Source organism: Scyliorhinus torazame, chromosome 1, assembly GCF_047496885.1.
Source record: "Scyliorhinus torazame isolate Kashiwa2021f chromosome 1, sScyTor2.1, whole genome shotgun sequence".
Classification (NCBI taxonomy): domain Eukaryota; kingdom Metazoa; phylum Chordata; class Chondrichthyes; order Carcharhiniformes; family Scyliorhinidae; genus Scyliorhinus; species Scyliorhinus torazame.
The window spans coordinates 177,723,445-177,740,455 of record NC_092707.1 but is presented as its reverse complement, the minus strand read 5'-3'; the positions used below and the strand labels follow the sequence as shown (position 1 = coordinate 177,740,455).

At 45.3% G+C, this 17,011-nt stretch overlaps 1 protein-coding gene across 1 annotated transcript in view; it reads right to left on the bottom strand.

The window, feature by feature from the left end:
- Positions 1-17,011, bottom strand: part of rhbdl2 (rhomboid, veinlet-like 2 (Drosophila)) — a 111,988-nt gene that overhangs the window by 7,112 nt on the left and 87,865 nt on the right. The window contains exons 5-7 of the mRNA XM_072501253.1: positions 13,345-13,445; positions 8,021-8,081; positions 7,393-7,454 (exon numbers count right to left, since the gene is read on the bottom strand). Of these exons, the coding sequence (XP_072357354.1) occupies positions 7,393-7,454; positions 8,021-8,081; positions 13,345-13,445 (224 nt within the window). The remainder of the gene's footprint in view (positions 1-7,392; positions 7,455-8,020; positions 8,082-13,344; positions 13,446-17,011) is intronic.

Below are 17,011 nucleotides of genomic sequence, written 5' to 3'. Positions count from 1 at the left end.
TAATAATAATCTTTTATTGTCACAAGTATGAAGTTTATCATAGATTATCATAGAATTTACAGTGCAGAAGGAGGCCATTCGGCCCATCGAGTCTGCACCAGCTCTTGGAAAGAGCACCCTACCCAAGGTCCACACCTCCACCCTATCCCCATAACCCAGTAACCCCACCCAACACTAAGGGCAATTTTGGACACTAAGGGCAATTTAACATGACCAATCCACCTAACCTGCACATCTTTGGACTGTGGGAGGAAACCGGAGCACCCGGAGGAAACCCACGCACACACGGGGAGGATGTGCAGACTCCGCACAGACAGTGACCCAAGCCGGAATCGAACCTGGAACCCTGGAGCTGTGAAGCAATTGTGCTATCCACAATGCTACCGTGCTGCCCCGGTTGCTGTGAAAAGCCCTTAGTCGCCACATTCCGGCGCCTGTTCTGGTTAGCTGGTACGGGAATTGAACCCGCGCTACTGGCCTTGTTCTGCATTACAAACCAGCTGTCTAGCCCACTGAGCTAAACCAGCCCTATTAAAGATCATCATCTATTTCTCTTAACATTAGCAATGTAATTGACATTCACAAACTGTAACAATGTAATTAATAAGACAGCTTGAGCCATCTTTTTCCTCCATTTCCTATCTTCGTGAAAAAGTTGATGTGAGTTAAAAAAAAGAAGTTTTTTTTCACACATTGGTGAATGAAGAAAAACCATGTGTGAAAGCAATTATTATTTCCCACACCACAAATAAAAGTATTTACATTCATTTTCTACTTTGACCTTTCAAAATACCATCACCACATTGTTCCAAAATGATGTTGTTGTAATGTTGCTTGTAGACAATTTTTCACCCTTTTTATTTATTCTCTGCAGTTATACCATCTGGATGTGATACAGACCACAAAGGCCAGATAGATCATAAATGCGTCCTGCCTGCACTAACTGACCTCAACAAAAAAAGTAAAAGTGATGATCCAGCAATTGACCTCATGTTATGAAATCAGCCAGCATTTTTACTGATTACATTCTGGTAACCTTTGCTGAAAAGTCCATTTTGGAGGATATAAAATGGGTTCAGCTTTGATCCTTTCCTCAGATAAACAGCCTAACAAACCTTGAAGAATGAGCAATTAAATGATGCACCAACAAACTTCTGGAATGAGTTAGTTAATATCCCAGAACAACATTACTGCCTTCAGAATCAAAGGGAAGAGAAAATTGGGGACACACAGTGAAACTACAGCAAAAGGAGATGGAGGTGGCTCCCTTAGCGCCAGTTTCTCCAACAATTAGACTATCAGCCTGGGCTATTAGAAATGGTCTAGCTCCTAACGCAAGGTAAATTGCTTGTTCAGTGCGCTGCTACACAGCGTCAGCAGTATAGGATGTGGGGAAATTATTATTCAGTGCTGCCATTTGAAAACATAATTTAACCGTTTAGTATTCAATTCAGCTATTGTTGGTAAAGCAAAGATAATTTTAAGGGATATATATTTGTATTTTCATAGAATCATAGAATTTACAGTGCAGAAGGAGGCCATATGGCCCATCGAGTCTGCATCGGCTCTTGGAACGAGCACCCTACTTAAGCCCACATCTTAACCCTATCTCCTTAACCCAGGAACCCCACCTCACCTTTTTGGACACTGAGGGCAATTTAGCATGGTCAATCCATCTAACCTGCACATCTATGGACTGTGGGAGGAAAAGGAGCACCCGGAGGAAACCCACGCAGACACGGGGAGAACGTGCAGACTCTGCACAGGCAGTGACCCAGGCCGAGAATCGAACCTGCGACCTTGGAGCTGTGAAGCAACTGTGCTAAGCATTGTGCTACCATGCTGCCCATAATGGTATTGGTTAACATTAGAAATAAGATATAGGTTTAAGTGGGTTTAATGTAATGTTTTTGTGCCGAGAGGGTAAAACCGACAGTTAGATTCATGCTGGAAAAAGGTGCTTGTACGTGTGGGGGTTGGTTTCAATTCCAACTGTGATTCTATTGTGCTTAGAGAGGGCTACAATGTAAAGAGTAAATTAACCAGCAGCTGTTGCTTAGTAATTGGGTCTTGTAAGGTAGAGAAGGTTTTAAGTTTTCGTTTAGTTTATTTGATTGCAGTTGGAGATAGGTAGTGAGAGAGGCTCATGGTATAAAAATCATCTGGGGGACATTTGAGGAGAAATCCACAGACATATACTTATACTGGCTGTGGTTTCAAAAAATAAATAACTTGATAAAGTTCACAGTTATAATTTTCAGTTTTTATGTTTTGTGGAGTGCAACAAATCAGAATTCCAATAAGAATTTTGTGTTGTTTCCATTATCCAATGTAGTTGCTGATTGCTGGAACGCAATGATTTTGGAATTATAATTTGTTTATTTCTAAACTGAAACATTTAGTTCCGTATCTTTCTTCACTTCTTACCATGAGGCAATATACAACTCTTTGTCATGTGAAATGAATTTAGCTCATGTTGTGGTAAATGTGTGCTGCATAATGTTGTCACATGCTGTATACAGTTAGTACTTCAATTTGTATACAGCGGTGAACCAAAGGCCTGAAGGCAAATAAGAAACCCATTATTTTTTAATTCACACAATGTGGCATCATTAATTGCCCATCCCTAACTACCCTCCAGAGGGCATTTGGAACTGGAGTCACATGTAAGGATAGCAGATTTCCTTCGCTGAGGGCTTTTTGTCCACAATGGCTTCAGGGTCATCATTAAACTTGGGATCTTGCCTTGGGATTCTGGATTACTAGTCCAGTGATAATACCACTACACCACTTTAGATTATGCCTTGTACTCAAAAGGAGATACAGACTCAAAGCTCTTTTGAGTCACAGTATTGCATATATTCTCTGCCATTCATTGCAGTCTCTTATCACAACTTGTACTTGAATAAATTTCCTCTTACCTTGCGTATACATCTGCGATTCAATTTTTCAAAGTGGGAGTTAATAAAGAAATTCTCAGTAGAAGGAAATCAAAGCAGCAAGGAAGGAAAATCAGACAAAATGTTTTATTTCACACAAAACAGGAAAACAAGAAAGGCAGAATCAGGGGAGGAAAGAAAGGAAATAGATAAGATACAATCTGCTGTAACCACCAGAACATTTCCGAACAAAAAAATTACCGAGCCATTCATGTTTATTTCTTCTTAACAATCTGAGCTGTACGGCACAGTGGCACAATGGTTAGCACTGCTGCCTCACGCGCCCAGGACCCGTGTTTGACTCCTGCCCTGGGTCACTGTCCATGTGGAGTTTGCACATTCTCCCTGTGTCAGCGTGGGTCTCATCCACAGAACCAAATATGTGCAGAGTAGGTGGATTGGCCGCACTAAACTGTCTCTTAATTGGAATTTTAAAAAAAAATCTGAGCCGTGAAGCCTGCAGGAACAACTGGCTTTGCTCGAGTCGGATATTACCACATGTTTTGTTGTCCTCATCGTGTCAGGAAGCAATACATTATTAATTAGAAAGCATAAGTGATGGAAATGCCAACTTGGGGAATTAGATGCTATTGAAGCTCAACAATGACGTTTAGGGTGAAGTTGACTCTTGACCATGGTGTGAAACTGGCACCACCAGCCCGTCATCTGTTTAACACTTTAAAAGGTCATAAGAAATAGGAGAAGACAATTTGGCCCATCGGGCCTGCTCCACCATTCAATATGATCATTGTTGATCTGAATATGGTCTTAACTCCACTTTGCTGGCTATCCTCCAAAACCTTTGACTCAGTGGTGTCGTGCTGTGGGGGTGCACTGGCGTGCCAATCTGGCACCTGCGATTTCAAGCAGACTTGTAAACTCGATACAAGCAGAGCCGAGCCGGAGTGGCGATGTGGGGCACAGTCGAGGCAGCTGGAGCAGTGGAGCCCATTGGCACCTGATTAAATGAGTGATTAGAGACTGTATGAGAGAGGCTGCATGGGAGAATGGGGAAGAGAGAGTGTGAGGGAATGGGGAGGAGAGTGTGTGAGGGAATGGGAGAGAGAGAGTGAGGGAATGGGGAGAGAGAGTGTGAGGGAATGGGGGAGAGAGAGTGAGGGAATGGGGAGAGAGAGTGTGAGGAAATGGGAAAGAGAGAGTGTGAGGGAATGGGAAAGAGAGAGTGTGAGGGAATGGGGAGAGAGTGTGAGGGAATGGGGAAGAGAGAGTGTGAGGGAAAGGGGGAGAGAGAGCGTGAGGGAATGGGGAGAGAGAGTTTGAGGGAATGGGGAGAGAGAGTGTGAGGGAATGGGGAGAGAGAGTGTGAGGGAATGGGGAGGAGAGAGTGCGAGGGAATGGGGAAGAGAGAGTGTGAGGGAATGGGGAGAGAGAGTGTGAGGGAATGGGGAGTGTGTGTGAGTGAATGGGAAAAAGAGTGTGTGAGGGAATGGAGAACAGAGTGTGAGGGAATGGGAGAGCGAGAGTGTGAGGGAATGGGGAGAGTTTGTGAAGGAAAGGGGAGAGGGAGTGTGAGGGAATGGGGAAGAGGGAGTGTGAGCGAATGGGGGAGAGAGAGAGTGTGAGGGAATGGGGGAGAGAGAGTGTGAGGGAATGGGGGAGAGAGAGAGTGTGAGGGAATGGGGGAGAGAGAGTGTGAGGGAATGGGGGAGAGAGAGTGTGAGGGAATGGGGGAGAGAGAGAGTGTGAGGGAATGGGGGAGAGAGAGTGTGAGGGAATGGGGGAGAGAGAGTGTGAGGGAATAGGGAGAGTGTGTGAGTGAATGGGAAAGAGAGTGTGTGAGGGAATGGAGAACAGTGTGAGGGAATGGGAGAGAGAGAGTGTGAGGGAATGGGGAGAGTTTGTGAAGGAAAGGGGAGAGGGAGTGTGAGGGAATGGGGAAGAGGGAGTGTGAGGGAATGGGGGAGAGAGAGAGTGTGAGGGAATGGGGGAGAGAGAGAGTGTGAGGGAATGGGGGAGAGAGAGAGTGAGGGAATGGGGGAGAGAGAGAGTGAGGGAATGGGGGAGAGAGAGTGTGAGGGAATGGGGGAGAGAGAGTGTGAGGGAATGGGGGAGAGAGAGAGTGTGAGGGAATGGGAAAGAGAGTGTGAGGGTATAGGGAAGAGAGAGTGAGGGTATAGGGAAGAAAGAGTGTGAGGGAATGGGGGAGAGAGAGTGTGAGGGAATGGGGAAGTGAGAGTGTGAGGGTATGGGAAAGCGAGAGTGTGAAGATTAGGGAAGAGAGAGTGTGAGGGAATGGGGAGAGAGAGAGTGAGGGAATGGGGGAGGCAGTGTGCAAAATGGGGTGGGAGAGAGACAGTATGACGGGGTGGGGGAAGAGAGCACGTGAGAGAAAGGGGAGGAGAGTGAATGTGAGGGGATGGAAGGGGGGGGGGGGAAGAGAGTTTGAGGGAATACAGGAGAAAGAGTGCGAAAGGGGGAAAGATAGTGTGAGGGGGAGAGATAGTGGGCAGAGAGAGTGATTCACGTTAATTGCCTGGCTGAGATGGCCTGAGGATTTGAGATACAGTATGGTGTTTGTCTTCCTTGCGAGCTGCTATACGTGGTATTGACAGAAACAAGCCATTTGGCCTACCCCATCTGTGTTGGTGTTTATGTTCCACACAATCTCATTTCACCCTTCTTGATCACACTATCTGGTAACCTTCAGCTTCTTTCTTCTTCGTGTGTTTATCAGCTTCATTGAATCTATCTATACTAGAATCATAGAATGGTTACAGCACAGAAACAGGCCATTCAGCATCTTGTACTATGTCAGTTTCCTGCAACAACTCAGTTAGTCCCACACTCCCACCTTTTCCCTTTAGTTCTGCAAAATATTTTCTCTTCAGATAATTATCCAGTTCCTTTTTGAAAACTGCAGTTGAACCTGTCTCCACCACATGCTCTGGCAGTGCATTCCAGATCCAAACCACTGGTCGCATTAAGAATTTTTTTCTTGTCCTCTCTGGTTATTTTGTTTATTACTTTGAGGTTCTTGGCCATCTACCGAAAGGGACAGTTTCTCCCCATTTATGCTCTCGTAGACCCTCATCATTTTGAACAGGTCTCACAAATCTCTCAACCTTCTCTTCTCGAAGGAGAACAACCACAGTTCACCAGTCTATCCACATAACTGAAGTCTCTCGTGCTTGGATCCATTCTCGTAAATCTTTTCTAAACCGTTTCTAAAACCTTCACATCCTTCCCTTGGAGACTGAACCAGTGTTTTATGAAGGTTGGCACAAGTGGTTAGCACTGATGCCTCACAGCGCTAGGGACCTGGGTTTGATTCCCACCTCGGGTGACTGCGTGGAGTTTGCACTTTCTCCCCATGTCTGCATGGGTTTCCCCTGGGTACACCAGTTTCCTCCCACAGCCCAAAGATCCACAGCCGTGGATTGATCATGCTAAATTGCCCCTTAGGGTGGGGTTGCAGGAACAGGTAGGATGGTCTTTTGAAGAGTCGGTGCAGGTGCGATGGGCCGAATGGCTGCCTTCTGCACCGTAGGGATTCTATAGATTCTACAGAGTTTTCCCTGGCATTAGTATTTAGGGCAGTACGATGGCACAGTGGTTAGTACTGCTGCTTCACAGCTCCAGGGACCTGGGCTCAATTCCAGCCTCGGGTGACTGTGAGGAGTTTGCACTTTCTCCCGTGTCTGCGTGGATTTCTTCCGGGTGCTCCGATTTCCTCCAACAGTCCAAAGATATGCAGATTAGGTGGATTGGCTATGCTAAATTGCCCCTTCCCCTTAGTGTCTAAAAGGTTAGGTGGGGTTACTGGGTTACGGGGATAGGGTGGAGGCGTGGCCTTAAGTAGGGTGCTTTTTCCAAGGGCCGGTGCAAACTCGATGGGCCGAATGACCTCCTTCGGCACTGTAAATTCTCTGATTCTGAGGTTCATAAGTTGCTTGCTTTTGTACTCTGTGTCCCTATGTACAAAATTCAGGTTTCAGTATATCTTAACTGCTTTCTCAACCTGTCTGGCCGCCTTCAATAATTTATGTCCATATACACTCAGGTTCCTCTGCTTCTGCATTTCCATTAGAATCATACACTACTTTACGTCACATCTTCTCGTTCTTCTGACCAAAATGTGTCACTTCAGACTTTTCTACATTAAATTTCATCTGCCCCGTGTCTGCCCATCCCACCAATATGTTCAATATTTCAGCTGAAAAATGGTCCCTTCAACAATGTAACACCCCTGGAATACCTGTAGTGCTCTGAAGGATAAATCTCGATTATGTTAAGTCTCTGGAGTGGAACCTGAACCCAGAAACATCTAAACCAGAGGTGAGAATGTTACCATTAATCCAAGGCTGGACACATCATTGTTATCAAGCACCAGTTTGCTCTCTGTTAACAATCATTTGGTTTAATTCTTAAGTTACAACATTGTGCTAGAACATATCGGTAATGAAAGGTTAAAACAGACGTCTATGGCACTTACACGTAAAACAGCCCCTTCGACAAGGAATCTTCTGTATAAGGCAAACCCCACATCTGTGCCAACTGCAAATATATATATGAAAATGATTAATTGAAAACGTTATCATTGAATGATCCGAAAATATAGACCAATGACCCCAATAAACTAATTTTAACACATGTCCGATGTCAGATTCCCTGAACATCATCAATACAAAAACTTGAGCTGAAATTATTCATGCCAAAAATATTTAAATAAATGATGCCTGTCAAGCACATGGGATTGTTTGTTTAAAACTGAATAACGGAACATTGAGAGAATTGCATGCAATGAGAGATTAAATTCCACTATCCTGTTCAAGTGAATGCTACTTATTTATACATGATTAAGAACAATTAATTGGGTACTCCAGATTTGATATGTCAATTAATCCTCTCCCACGCATTAGTATAGTGTTACTGAAACCTCCAAAGAAGGCTTTTTCCACCGATATTGTCTAACTATGGAGCAGCTGTTGGCTACACCCCTGCAGTTCAAAATTCCCCTTCATCCCACAACACAACATCTCTATGAAGTCAAATGATCAAGACAGGAAATTAGAGGAGGGGACAATTATGAAGCAACAATATAATTAAAAAAAAAAACTTACCTATAATTAAAATGAAAGCCAATCTGAAAACACCAAACAGTGGCACCATCTGTCTAAAATTCTGCAAACAAACAAATAGAAATGTTTTGGAGCAACAGTTTCTTTTAACTATGTTTAGTTCTGCCACAGAACCATGGGCTGTTTAGCACAGGGTTAAAGAGCTGGCTTTTAAAGCAGACCCAGGCAGGCCAGCAGCACGGTTCAATTCCTGTTCCAGCATCCCCGAACAGGCGCTGGAATGTGGCGACTAGGGGCTTTTCACAGTAACTTCATTTGAAGCCTACTTGTGACAATAAGCAATTTTCATTCATAAGTCACCTTTGATCTGATATGTAAGTCTATGGATGTTTGACGAAATCTTGCAGAGTTTTGCTGGCTGTAATATCCCACATGGGCCTTACGGGGTGGGAATGATCATCTTCCCCTTGGTCCTCGCAAAGTACAAGCTCTCCCGCTCGGGGCGAGAGAATTCTAGTAAACCAATGTATAAAAGGTTGACCAGTAAGGCACCAACCAGAGAGGAACCTGGGAGGGAGCTATTGGGTGCTGTATATACCGTACTGTAAATAAATCTACTCCTTTATTTGGAGTGGACTCCCCATGTCCTTATTAAACTGGCGATAAATGTTCTCTACCTTCTTTAACTAGCAGTTGATGTTGGTAACTTGATCAAAGCAGTGCAATGGAAATATGTTGCAGCGGACTATTTAGTTCATTAAAACTGCTGCCTTTCCAGACTGAAGTTAATGGAATGCAAGGGCATTTAATAGATTAAACAAAAACATAATTGAAGGACACAAAAATGTAGATAGTTTCTTGATTCACTGAGAAGTAGACATTTGGTACTAATGTAGGAAATGAACAGAAATTATTCTTGGTGTTTATGTTGTTTTTCCTTAAAAGGCAAGATCTCAATTTGTTTATCGTCGTTGCTAGCTTTCAGGAATGCTAAAACTGCTCAGGAATTCACCGTCATTAAGGCAGAAAGTTAATTTTTCTAGTACAAATTTTAGTCACATGAATGCACACGTGTGTTTCCCCACCAATGTTCAGTTCTCTTTGCCCTATGTGATATTTAATACTTTTTTGAGTACAAAATATTTAACAAGGCAATTTAATATTTCATGAATCTGAGCAGATGTTAACAGTTGTGGCAGAATAGAACTAACATGATCAATGGTTCCAATATTAACAGAAGGGTTATTGATCTTCAAGTCCCCTGGAGAAGCCAAACTAAATGGCTAAAATGATTATAAAGGATTAAGTAGCAGAAGGCATAAATTAGCTCACTCTGCGTCAATGGAAATTTGGTTGGAATCACAGAATTATAGAATTGTTACAGCACAGAAGGAGGTCATTCGACCTGTCGGGTTGCTGTTGGCTGTCTAAAGGAGCAATTCGCCCAGTGCCACTCCCCTGCCTTTACCCCGAATCCCTGAAGTGATTTCCTTATCAGACAATGATCCAATTCCTTTTTGAATGCTGTGATTCAATCTACCTCCATCACACTCTCTGGTAGTGCAGTTCAGATTTTAACCACTCACTGTGTAAGGTAGGTTTTCCTCATGTCCCCATTGCTTATTTTGCTGATTATCTTAAATCTGTGCCCGCTGGTTCTCAGTCCTTCCTCCAATGGGAATAGTTGGATGATCGCCAGAAACTGGCATTATCCGCTTGGCCATCCATTAAGTACGTTAATGGAAGCAAAAATTGTCACAAATCAAAATTACTCCAACTGTCCTTTATTTCCTAGACATTGGCTGCAAATCCATCTCAAACTGTGAAAGGATATATGTCTCCACTATCAGCACCCTAAATTAAATTAAGTTCTATCATTCAGGCAGCATTTAGCAGCAACATCCGAGGAGGGGCAGGGGAAATCCTGGGCAGGATCCTCTGAGCATCCGCGCCGAAATCGCTCGGCGCGGGAGCGGGGAATGGGCGTCAGACCCCCGATCGGGTCCGTCGCCCCGTGCGCGGTCGACGCGGCGCCGGTCGGGTGCCATTGAAAGAGGCCCCCGCAGCGATTTTCCAGGTGCAGCTGGCTGAGTTCCCGCCGGCGTGGTTCTCTCATGGTTCCACCCAGCGGGCACTCAGCATGGTGCTGAGGGCACATCATAGAATTTACAGAGCAGAAGGAGGCCATTCAGCCCATCGAGTCTGCACCGGCTCTTGGAAAGAGCACCCTACCCAAGGTCAACACCGCCACCCTATCCCCATAACCCAGTAACCCCACCCAACACTAAGGGCAATTTTGGACACTAAGGACAATTTTATCATGGCCAATCCACCTAACCTGCACATCTTTGGACTGTGGGAGGAAACCGGAGCACCCGGAGGAAACCCACGCACACACGGGGAGGATGTGCAGACTCCGCACAGACAGTGACCCAAGCCAGAATCGAACCTGTGACCCTGGAGCTGTGAAGCAATTGTGCTATCCACAATGCTACCGTGCTGCCCCACGTCTTTGTCTTTGTCTTTGTCCAGCATAAATCTAACTATAGGTTTATCCTTCCTTGCTCAGGAACACTTCATTAAACCACTTCAAATTGTACCATTTTCAAATATTTACTAATACAAATACCAAACTACCTTTGTTTTCCTAACAACTGTGGGCAGTATTTCCCAGCCCCACTTGCTGGCGGGAATTCCTTATTTCCACACAAGAGGGCGCATGGGGCCCCTATTCAATGTTTCATGTGAAAGGTGGTTCCTTAACACTCTGCCAATAGTGTACGAGATGAATAAGCATCGACCTGTCCAATTCCCTCATGAACACCTCTGTCAAATTTCTCCTCTCTGGGGAGAATCTTCCCAGCTTCTCCAAACTGTCTTTGTAACCAAAGTTCCTCATCCCTGAAACCACTCTCATGATTTTTTTCTGAACCCTCTCTAATGCCTTTGCATCATTCCATAATTGTGGTGGCCACAACTGGATGCAATGTTCCAGTTGAGGTTGAACCAGTGTTTTTGTACTCCATGCCCCTATTTATAAATCCCAGGATTCTCTCCTCTTTAGTAACTGCTCCCTCTGCCCTGCCATCGTCAATGATTTGAGCACATATGCACCCAGTTCCCCCTGCTTCTGCAATCTCTTTGGAATTGTACCCTTTATTTTTAATTGCCCCTTCACATTCTTTCTACCAAAATGAATCACCACACTTTTCTGTGTTAAACGTCATCTGCCACTTATCTGCCCATTCCACCAACCTGTCTATTGAAGTTGAACAGTATCCCGCTCATGGTTCACAGTACTTCCAATTTTCATGTAATTGACTCATTCTGAAATTGTGCCCACACACAAAGGTCTAGGTGATTAATATGCATCAGGAAGTGCAGGGGTCCTAACACTGGCCCTGGGGAATTCGCTTTCAACCTTCCTCTTGCCTGAAAAGGAGCCGTTCACCACTGTTCTCTGTTTCTTGTCATACAGCCAATTTGGTGTTCATGTTGTTACTGTCCCTTTTATTCCAAGAGCTTTAACATTGCTCAGTCTGTTGTGTGGGACTTAATCAAATGTCTTTTGGAAGTTCATTTACACCTGATGGCATTACCCTCATTAACCATCTCCGTTACCCCTTGGGCAATTAACTCAAACACGATTCTTCAATAAATTTTGTGCTGACTTTTCTTAATTAACCAGTATTTGGCCCAAGTGACTATTAATTCTATTGTGAGAAAAGTGTCAAGCAGCCTGCTCACCCTTACTCACACTGAGGCCCTTAAATAGTCAATTGATGGTCACTTAAGGGCCTCAATTTGCCTCTGCCGCAATTTGTCAATCTGTGGTTTTCACTTTGTTGGCAGCTGTCAGACAGAAAGGGAGAGAGTATCTTCATTGGTGGGGGACCCATTATGCCCATGTAGGGCACCCTCCCCCACAAGATTGTACCTCCCATTAATTGGTCACTTAAGCATCCAATAGGCACAAGGTAGGGGGCCTGCCCAACACCAACCCATTGTAATATGGGAAACGGGTCGTGGATGGGCAACAACGTGGTGGAAAGGCCAGCCTTTTTTATTTTCTGAGCCCCCTGCCACCGCCCCTCCTCCATGCTTAAAATATGCCAGCAAAAAGCAGTAAAATTCAGCTCTATGTATTCAGAAACAAGTTTCCCACAGTGTCAATTCAGCACCAATGTGTTTTCCAGGAATTTCTCTGAACTTGCACGTTTCCTTTGTCTTTTTGGCTCAGTGCAAGATTACTTTATCTATGTTCCCCAGTTACTCATTCCTTCCTCCTCACAACCACAAAAAGAAAAGAAATGAAAAAAGAAAAAATGTAAGCTGGTAAAGAAGCTAAGTGCTGAGTAATCTGCCATCACAGAGATTCTGATGCAACTTATTAAGATACCTACAAGATATCTGAGGCAGGATTCTCCGCAGCCCTGCACCGAAATCACGTTCGGTATGGGGACGGAGAATCCAATTTCACGCCGAAATCGGGCCCAGCGCCGGTCCGGCAATTCTCCGGGACACCAGAATCGGCGAGATTGCAGAGTAGGCCGCGCGGTTGGGGGCCCATTGCCAGAGACCTGCCCAGCAATCTTCTGCTCCCGACCGGCTGAGTTCCTGACTGCGTGGAACTAACCTGCTATTGCCGGTTGGGATGCTCGCGTGGCGTCTGCGGACTCAGTCCGCGGCTGCCCTAGTGGGGGACAGGGGGATCGGACACCGGTGGGGGGGCGGCCTTAAATGTGGCCGGGGTTAATATCCGTGCGGTCAGATCCTCGGATGCGCGGCCAATCGGGGGCTGGTCTACGTTTTCAATCTGCCTCCGCGGTCTGAGTCGGCCATGGCGCTCGTCGCGGCCACTGGAGGCCACCACCGTGAGCATGCGCAGACTCAAAACCGGAAGTGCGGGGGCCCGTATCTGCAGCTAAAGCTGTGTGAATTACTCTGGGTCCCTGCTAGCCCCCTGCAGCGCATTGAATTTGCTGATCTTTTTGCAGGAATCTCCAGAGTAGAACACCAGAGGTTTTACGCCAGCGTGGGTATATAGTCCCATTTTGGGAGAATCCAGCCCCTGGAGTTTGGATTGCATGTCAACAAGGTCAGCCTAGTATTTTTAACACTCAAAGCCGCTGTTGGGTAGAGACTGAAATTCTATATTGACGTTTACAGGATTTTCATTCTTCCAGTTTTCTCCTAAATTCTCAAAAAAGTGCTAATCGTGGGGTACCATCGCTCCAGTGCTGTGAGCCCTCCAATATCAAAAACAGGTCATTCAAAATATTTTTGTTTACCAATTACATGCACCGTCTCCCACTCCAACGCATACAACAACATAAATTAAATATGAATTAATTCTGACCACTTACCACTAGTACATTCATAAAGTAGCCTCCCATTAGAGCGTAGCCTCCACCAGAAGCTCCAACTAGTGCAAGCTGTGGGTCAAATATTGAGCTAGCCAATGAGCCTGCAACAGAATAATGGCAAAGGATAAAGGACATAACTGCTCTTGTCCCACTCCAAGTTGCAAGTCTAGACCATTGACTGATTCTACTGAGTACAGCACAACCTACGAGAGCAGACAGTTTGTTTCCACAATTTCTAGTCTGATCATAAAACTAAAACACATTCTCTTAGTTAATCCCTTCCCCTGGTCTCGTGTGCACGTCCACACAGCACACTAACTGTAAGAGATACATATGTGCTTGGATTCTCAGCTTGACTATTCAACCAATGGACGTGCATTGTGGTCAGATTTGTACCAGTTACAGAGATGACCCCCTGAGCTTAGCCGATATCCTGGCCTGATGATCATTTGCCTCCATCTGGTGAAAGAAGGTGCCTGGTGATTGGCTGTAACAAACATCAGTGGCATGCTACAATTTAACATGGTTTAATATTTTCTTAAACTGGCACCAACTCCCATGCAATAGATTGTATTTGTCACTTAACCAATTTTAAAAGTACATTCAGCTACCCCATAATCAATAGCACAGCTGTACACCAGACATTGCAACATTCCAGCATTGCAAAGTCAGATGACAGGAAAATCACCAAAACATATTTAGATAATGTTTGAATAGGCCTATATTTAGGCTGACATATACGTGTGGTTCCACCCTGCTCATTTCTGCCAAGAATCTAGACCGTTGTTCCTAAATTATTCATCTCATCACATCTAATGTAGTGCTGCAATGAAAGTCTCCAATTTGAGGAACGTGGAGCATTCAGATGGAATATATAGTTGCTATTAGCTCCCAGATACCGTGGTTAAAATAATATACTCGTTTCTCGTACACTCTCTGAGGCATGGGTTATGCTGGTCACATGCTAGCAAAATAGAACCAACAAAGCACATAATGGGGCTTAGGTGCAGGGAGCGCTCTGGTGGTTATTATGGGGCAATGGAGATGGGGAATGTGGTGTTGGGTGCTCTGGTGCACAGATGAGCCAACACAATTGTATGTGGTGCAACTCTATTTTATTTTAACTCTTATATACAGTTCGTTCTGGATACTCTGCATGTGCTTTCTCCCTGAGTGTGTCGTGTAGCAGGTCTGTCCTTGTCCTTGTCTCCAGCTAATACTGTCCACCAGGTGTCGTGTTTGTGTTTTTTATATGTTTCCTGTCTTTGTCTGTGATTGGTTGTGGTGTTGTGTATTCTGATTTGTCTGTTGGTGTGTCTATCATGATGTGTGTGTTTGAATATCATGACATCCCCCCTTTTTACAAAGATATGTGCCTACGTGGTTATAAATATAATTGTGTCGTGAGTGCATCTAAGAGTGTGTGTGTGTGTTGTGTACAGCATGTGTATATGACGTAACTATTTACATGGGGCGATGTCGGGTGCGTCACACTAACAAGGTTGTACCATAACAAAACATGAATGCGAGAAAAAAAAAACCAACTTGAACAGTGATCCGGTCAGATGATATCTGGAACGATAAACAACAACAGGTTATAATACAGAAGTGTTTGACTTTTTGAACGTATGAACAGCGTTATAAGTCCAGTCTAATGGATGACCGCCTCAAGAATAGGCTGGTCCTCAAGCCGGTTCAGCTGTGGAGATTTGGGTTCACACTGGTTCACCTTGGACTGTTGGAGGTGATGCTGTTGCTGAAGTCTCTACTTTTCCATTTGTTGTACTTCGTGCAGTGCTTGGTTTTTCATTCGTGCAAATATAACATTCAACATCTTTGTTAGTGTTGCCTTGGCTGTGGTTTGGTTTACTAAGTTTTTTGCTGGCCAGGTGTATATTGTAGCGCGTTCTAACAGCCTGTAACACAGTTCCTTCGTGTATTTCTATGTGCTGAGATGTTACTGTAGTTAGTAAGGCCTTAATTATCTGCAACTGAACACCTTCGTCGGTTTGTGGTCCTTGAGAACAACCACATATTGTCTCTATAATTCTATCAATTAATTTCTGTAAACAGTCAGATAGATGATGTGCTGACTATGCGGGGACATTTCGACTGGCATGCCAACTCAAAAGGGAGAAAATACTTGTCTGCTTCAATAAAGTTTGCCCTGGATTTGACAGGTGGCAAGGTCCCAGAAACAGCCTTAGCTTCTGCATGGGGAGGATTTTAGCTGCTGTGGCCTGGTCACGGGTGGCGATGGAAGGGGCATGATCCGTGGCATCTCCACGAAGTCATCCTTGGGAACCAGTGGAGGATCCGGCATGTGCGTACGGTTCAGTTGCGAGCGTGGAAGGCGGCGCAAAGCTCGCTGATTGCGCCTACGCCCCAATCCATCCGCCCTGCATGCTAGGAACAAGGCGGAGTCTTTTTTCTTTTTATGTTTGTGGTGGATGGCATCTTGTAGCCGATGGGTCGTTGCCATCGAAGAAGCACCATCACTAATGTCATGCAAGGCGATGACTGTGCCAGATGTGGAAGTTGGTCGAGACCGTGCACGCTGGTTCCGGCCACCTGCTGTGCCGGAAGGGCGACTCTGCAGAGAAACGTCGAAGCATGTCGCCTTGGAGAGTGAATTGTTACTCGCATCAACGTCTGGCGATGGCGCGAATTGGTGTGTCCGTCTTGGACCGCCGGTGCTGGTCGCCACTGCCGACCCAGTGGGACTGCCACGCGATCCATTCCCTGTCGCCGTCACCCTGGGCGTGCCATCACCGAGGCCGCGACACCGCCCGTCCGGAGCAAGGTCTGGCGTGCGCGAATCAGAGTCGGCGCTTGGCTGCTCCCCATCTGGAGTCCGGTCTGCCTTCCGTCGATTCTCCCCGTCCGGAGTCCCAACAGGTTCACTGGAGGCAGCCGAGATTCCCTGAAGCTGCACTTCTGGAGTCGGAACATGCAGGAATGCACTGACCAGTGGAGAGGCTCGAGCCATCGAGGGTGGAAGCGGTGCGCCGCCACCGCAGTCGTCAGTGGTCCCACCGTGATCGTCGAGTGCCTCGGTATGCACTAGGCGAGGTCTGTCACCTTGCACCTTTTGCATGGGAAGTGGGATGCTGTCGTCACTCGTCTCATATCCCGTGGATAGATCCTCATTAGCAGCTTGCTGTTCACTAGGGTTGGGTAAATTGTCAGAGTTTTCATCTGGTGGTGCACACCATGTCGGTGGACTGTCATTGTCTTGCTGTTGTCCTTCATTTGGGCTTTTCTTCTTTGGAATTTTAAATCTTCCCCCAGACATTGCAGAACCTTGTTTGTTACCCCCAAATTCTCGCATATGTATGGTCTTGAATATAGGATCCAATGTTTCTATCAACATTGTACTATTTTCCAAAGAACATTCCATTTCACTTTTCTTCTCAGGTACCTCATATGTATCTTTGTCTAATGTACATGCCTTCATGGTCTCTGGGTCTGATTTTGCTGGGACTGGCATGGTCACAGTCTCTCTTTTACTGTTCTCAATTGCCCACATTATACTCCCCATACATAACTACTTAATCACTGGGGTTAGTGTGGTACAATGGATAATCGGGTCGACCTTATCTGCATCTTCACCATTAGTGGAAAGCACACTTGGTTCACTTGAAACTGCTGCGGGTTTTAAATTCGT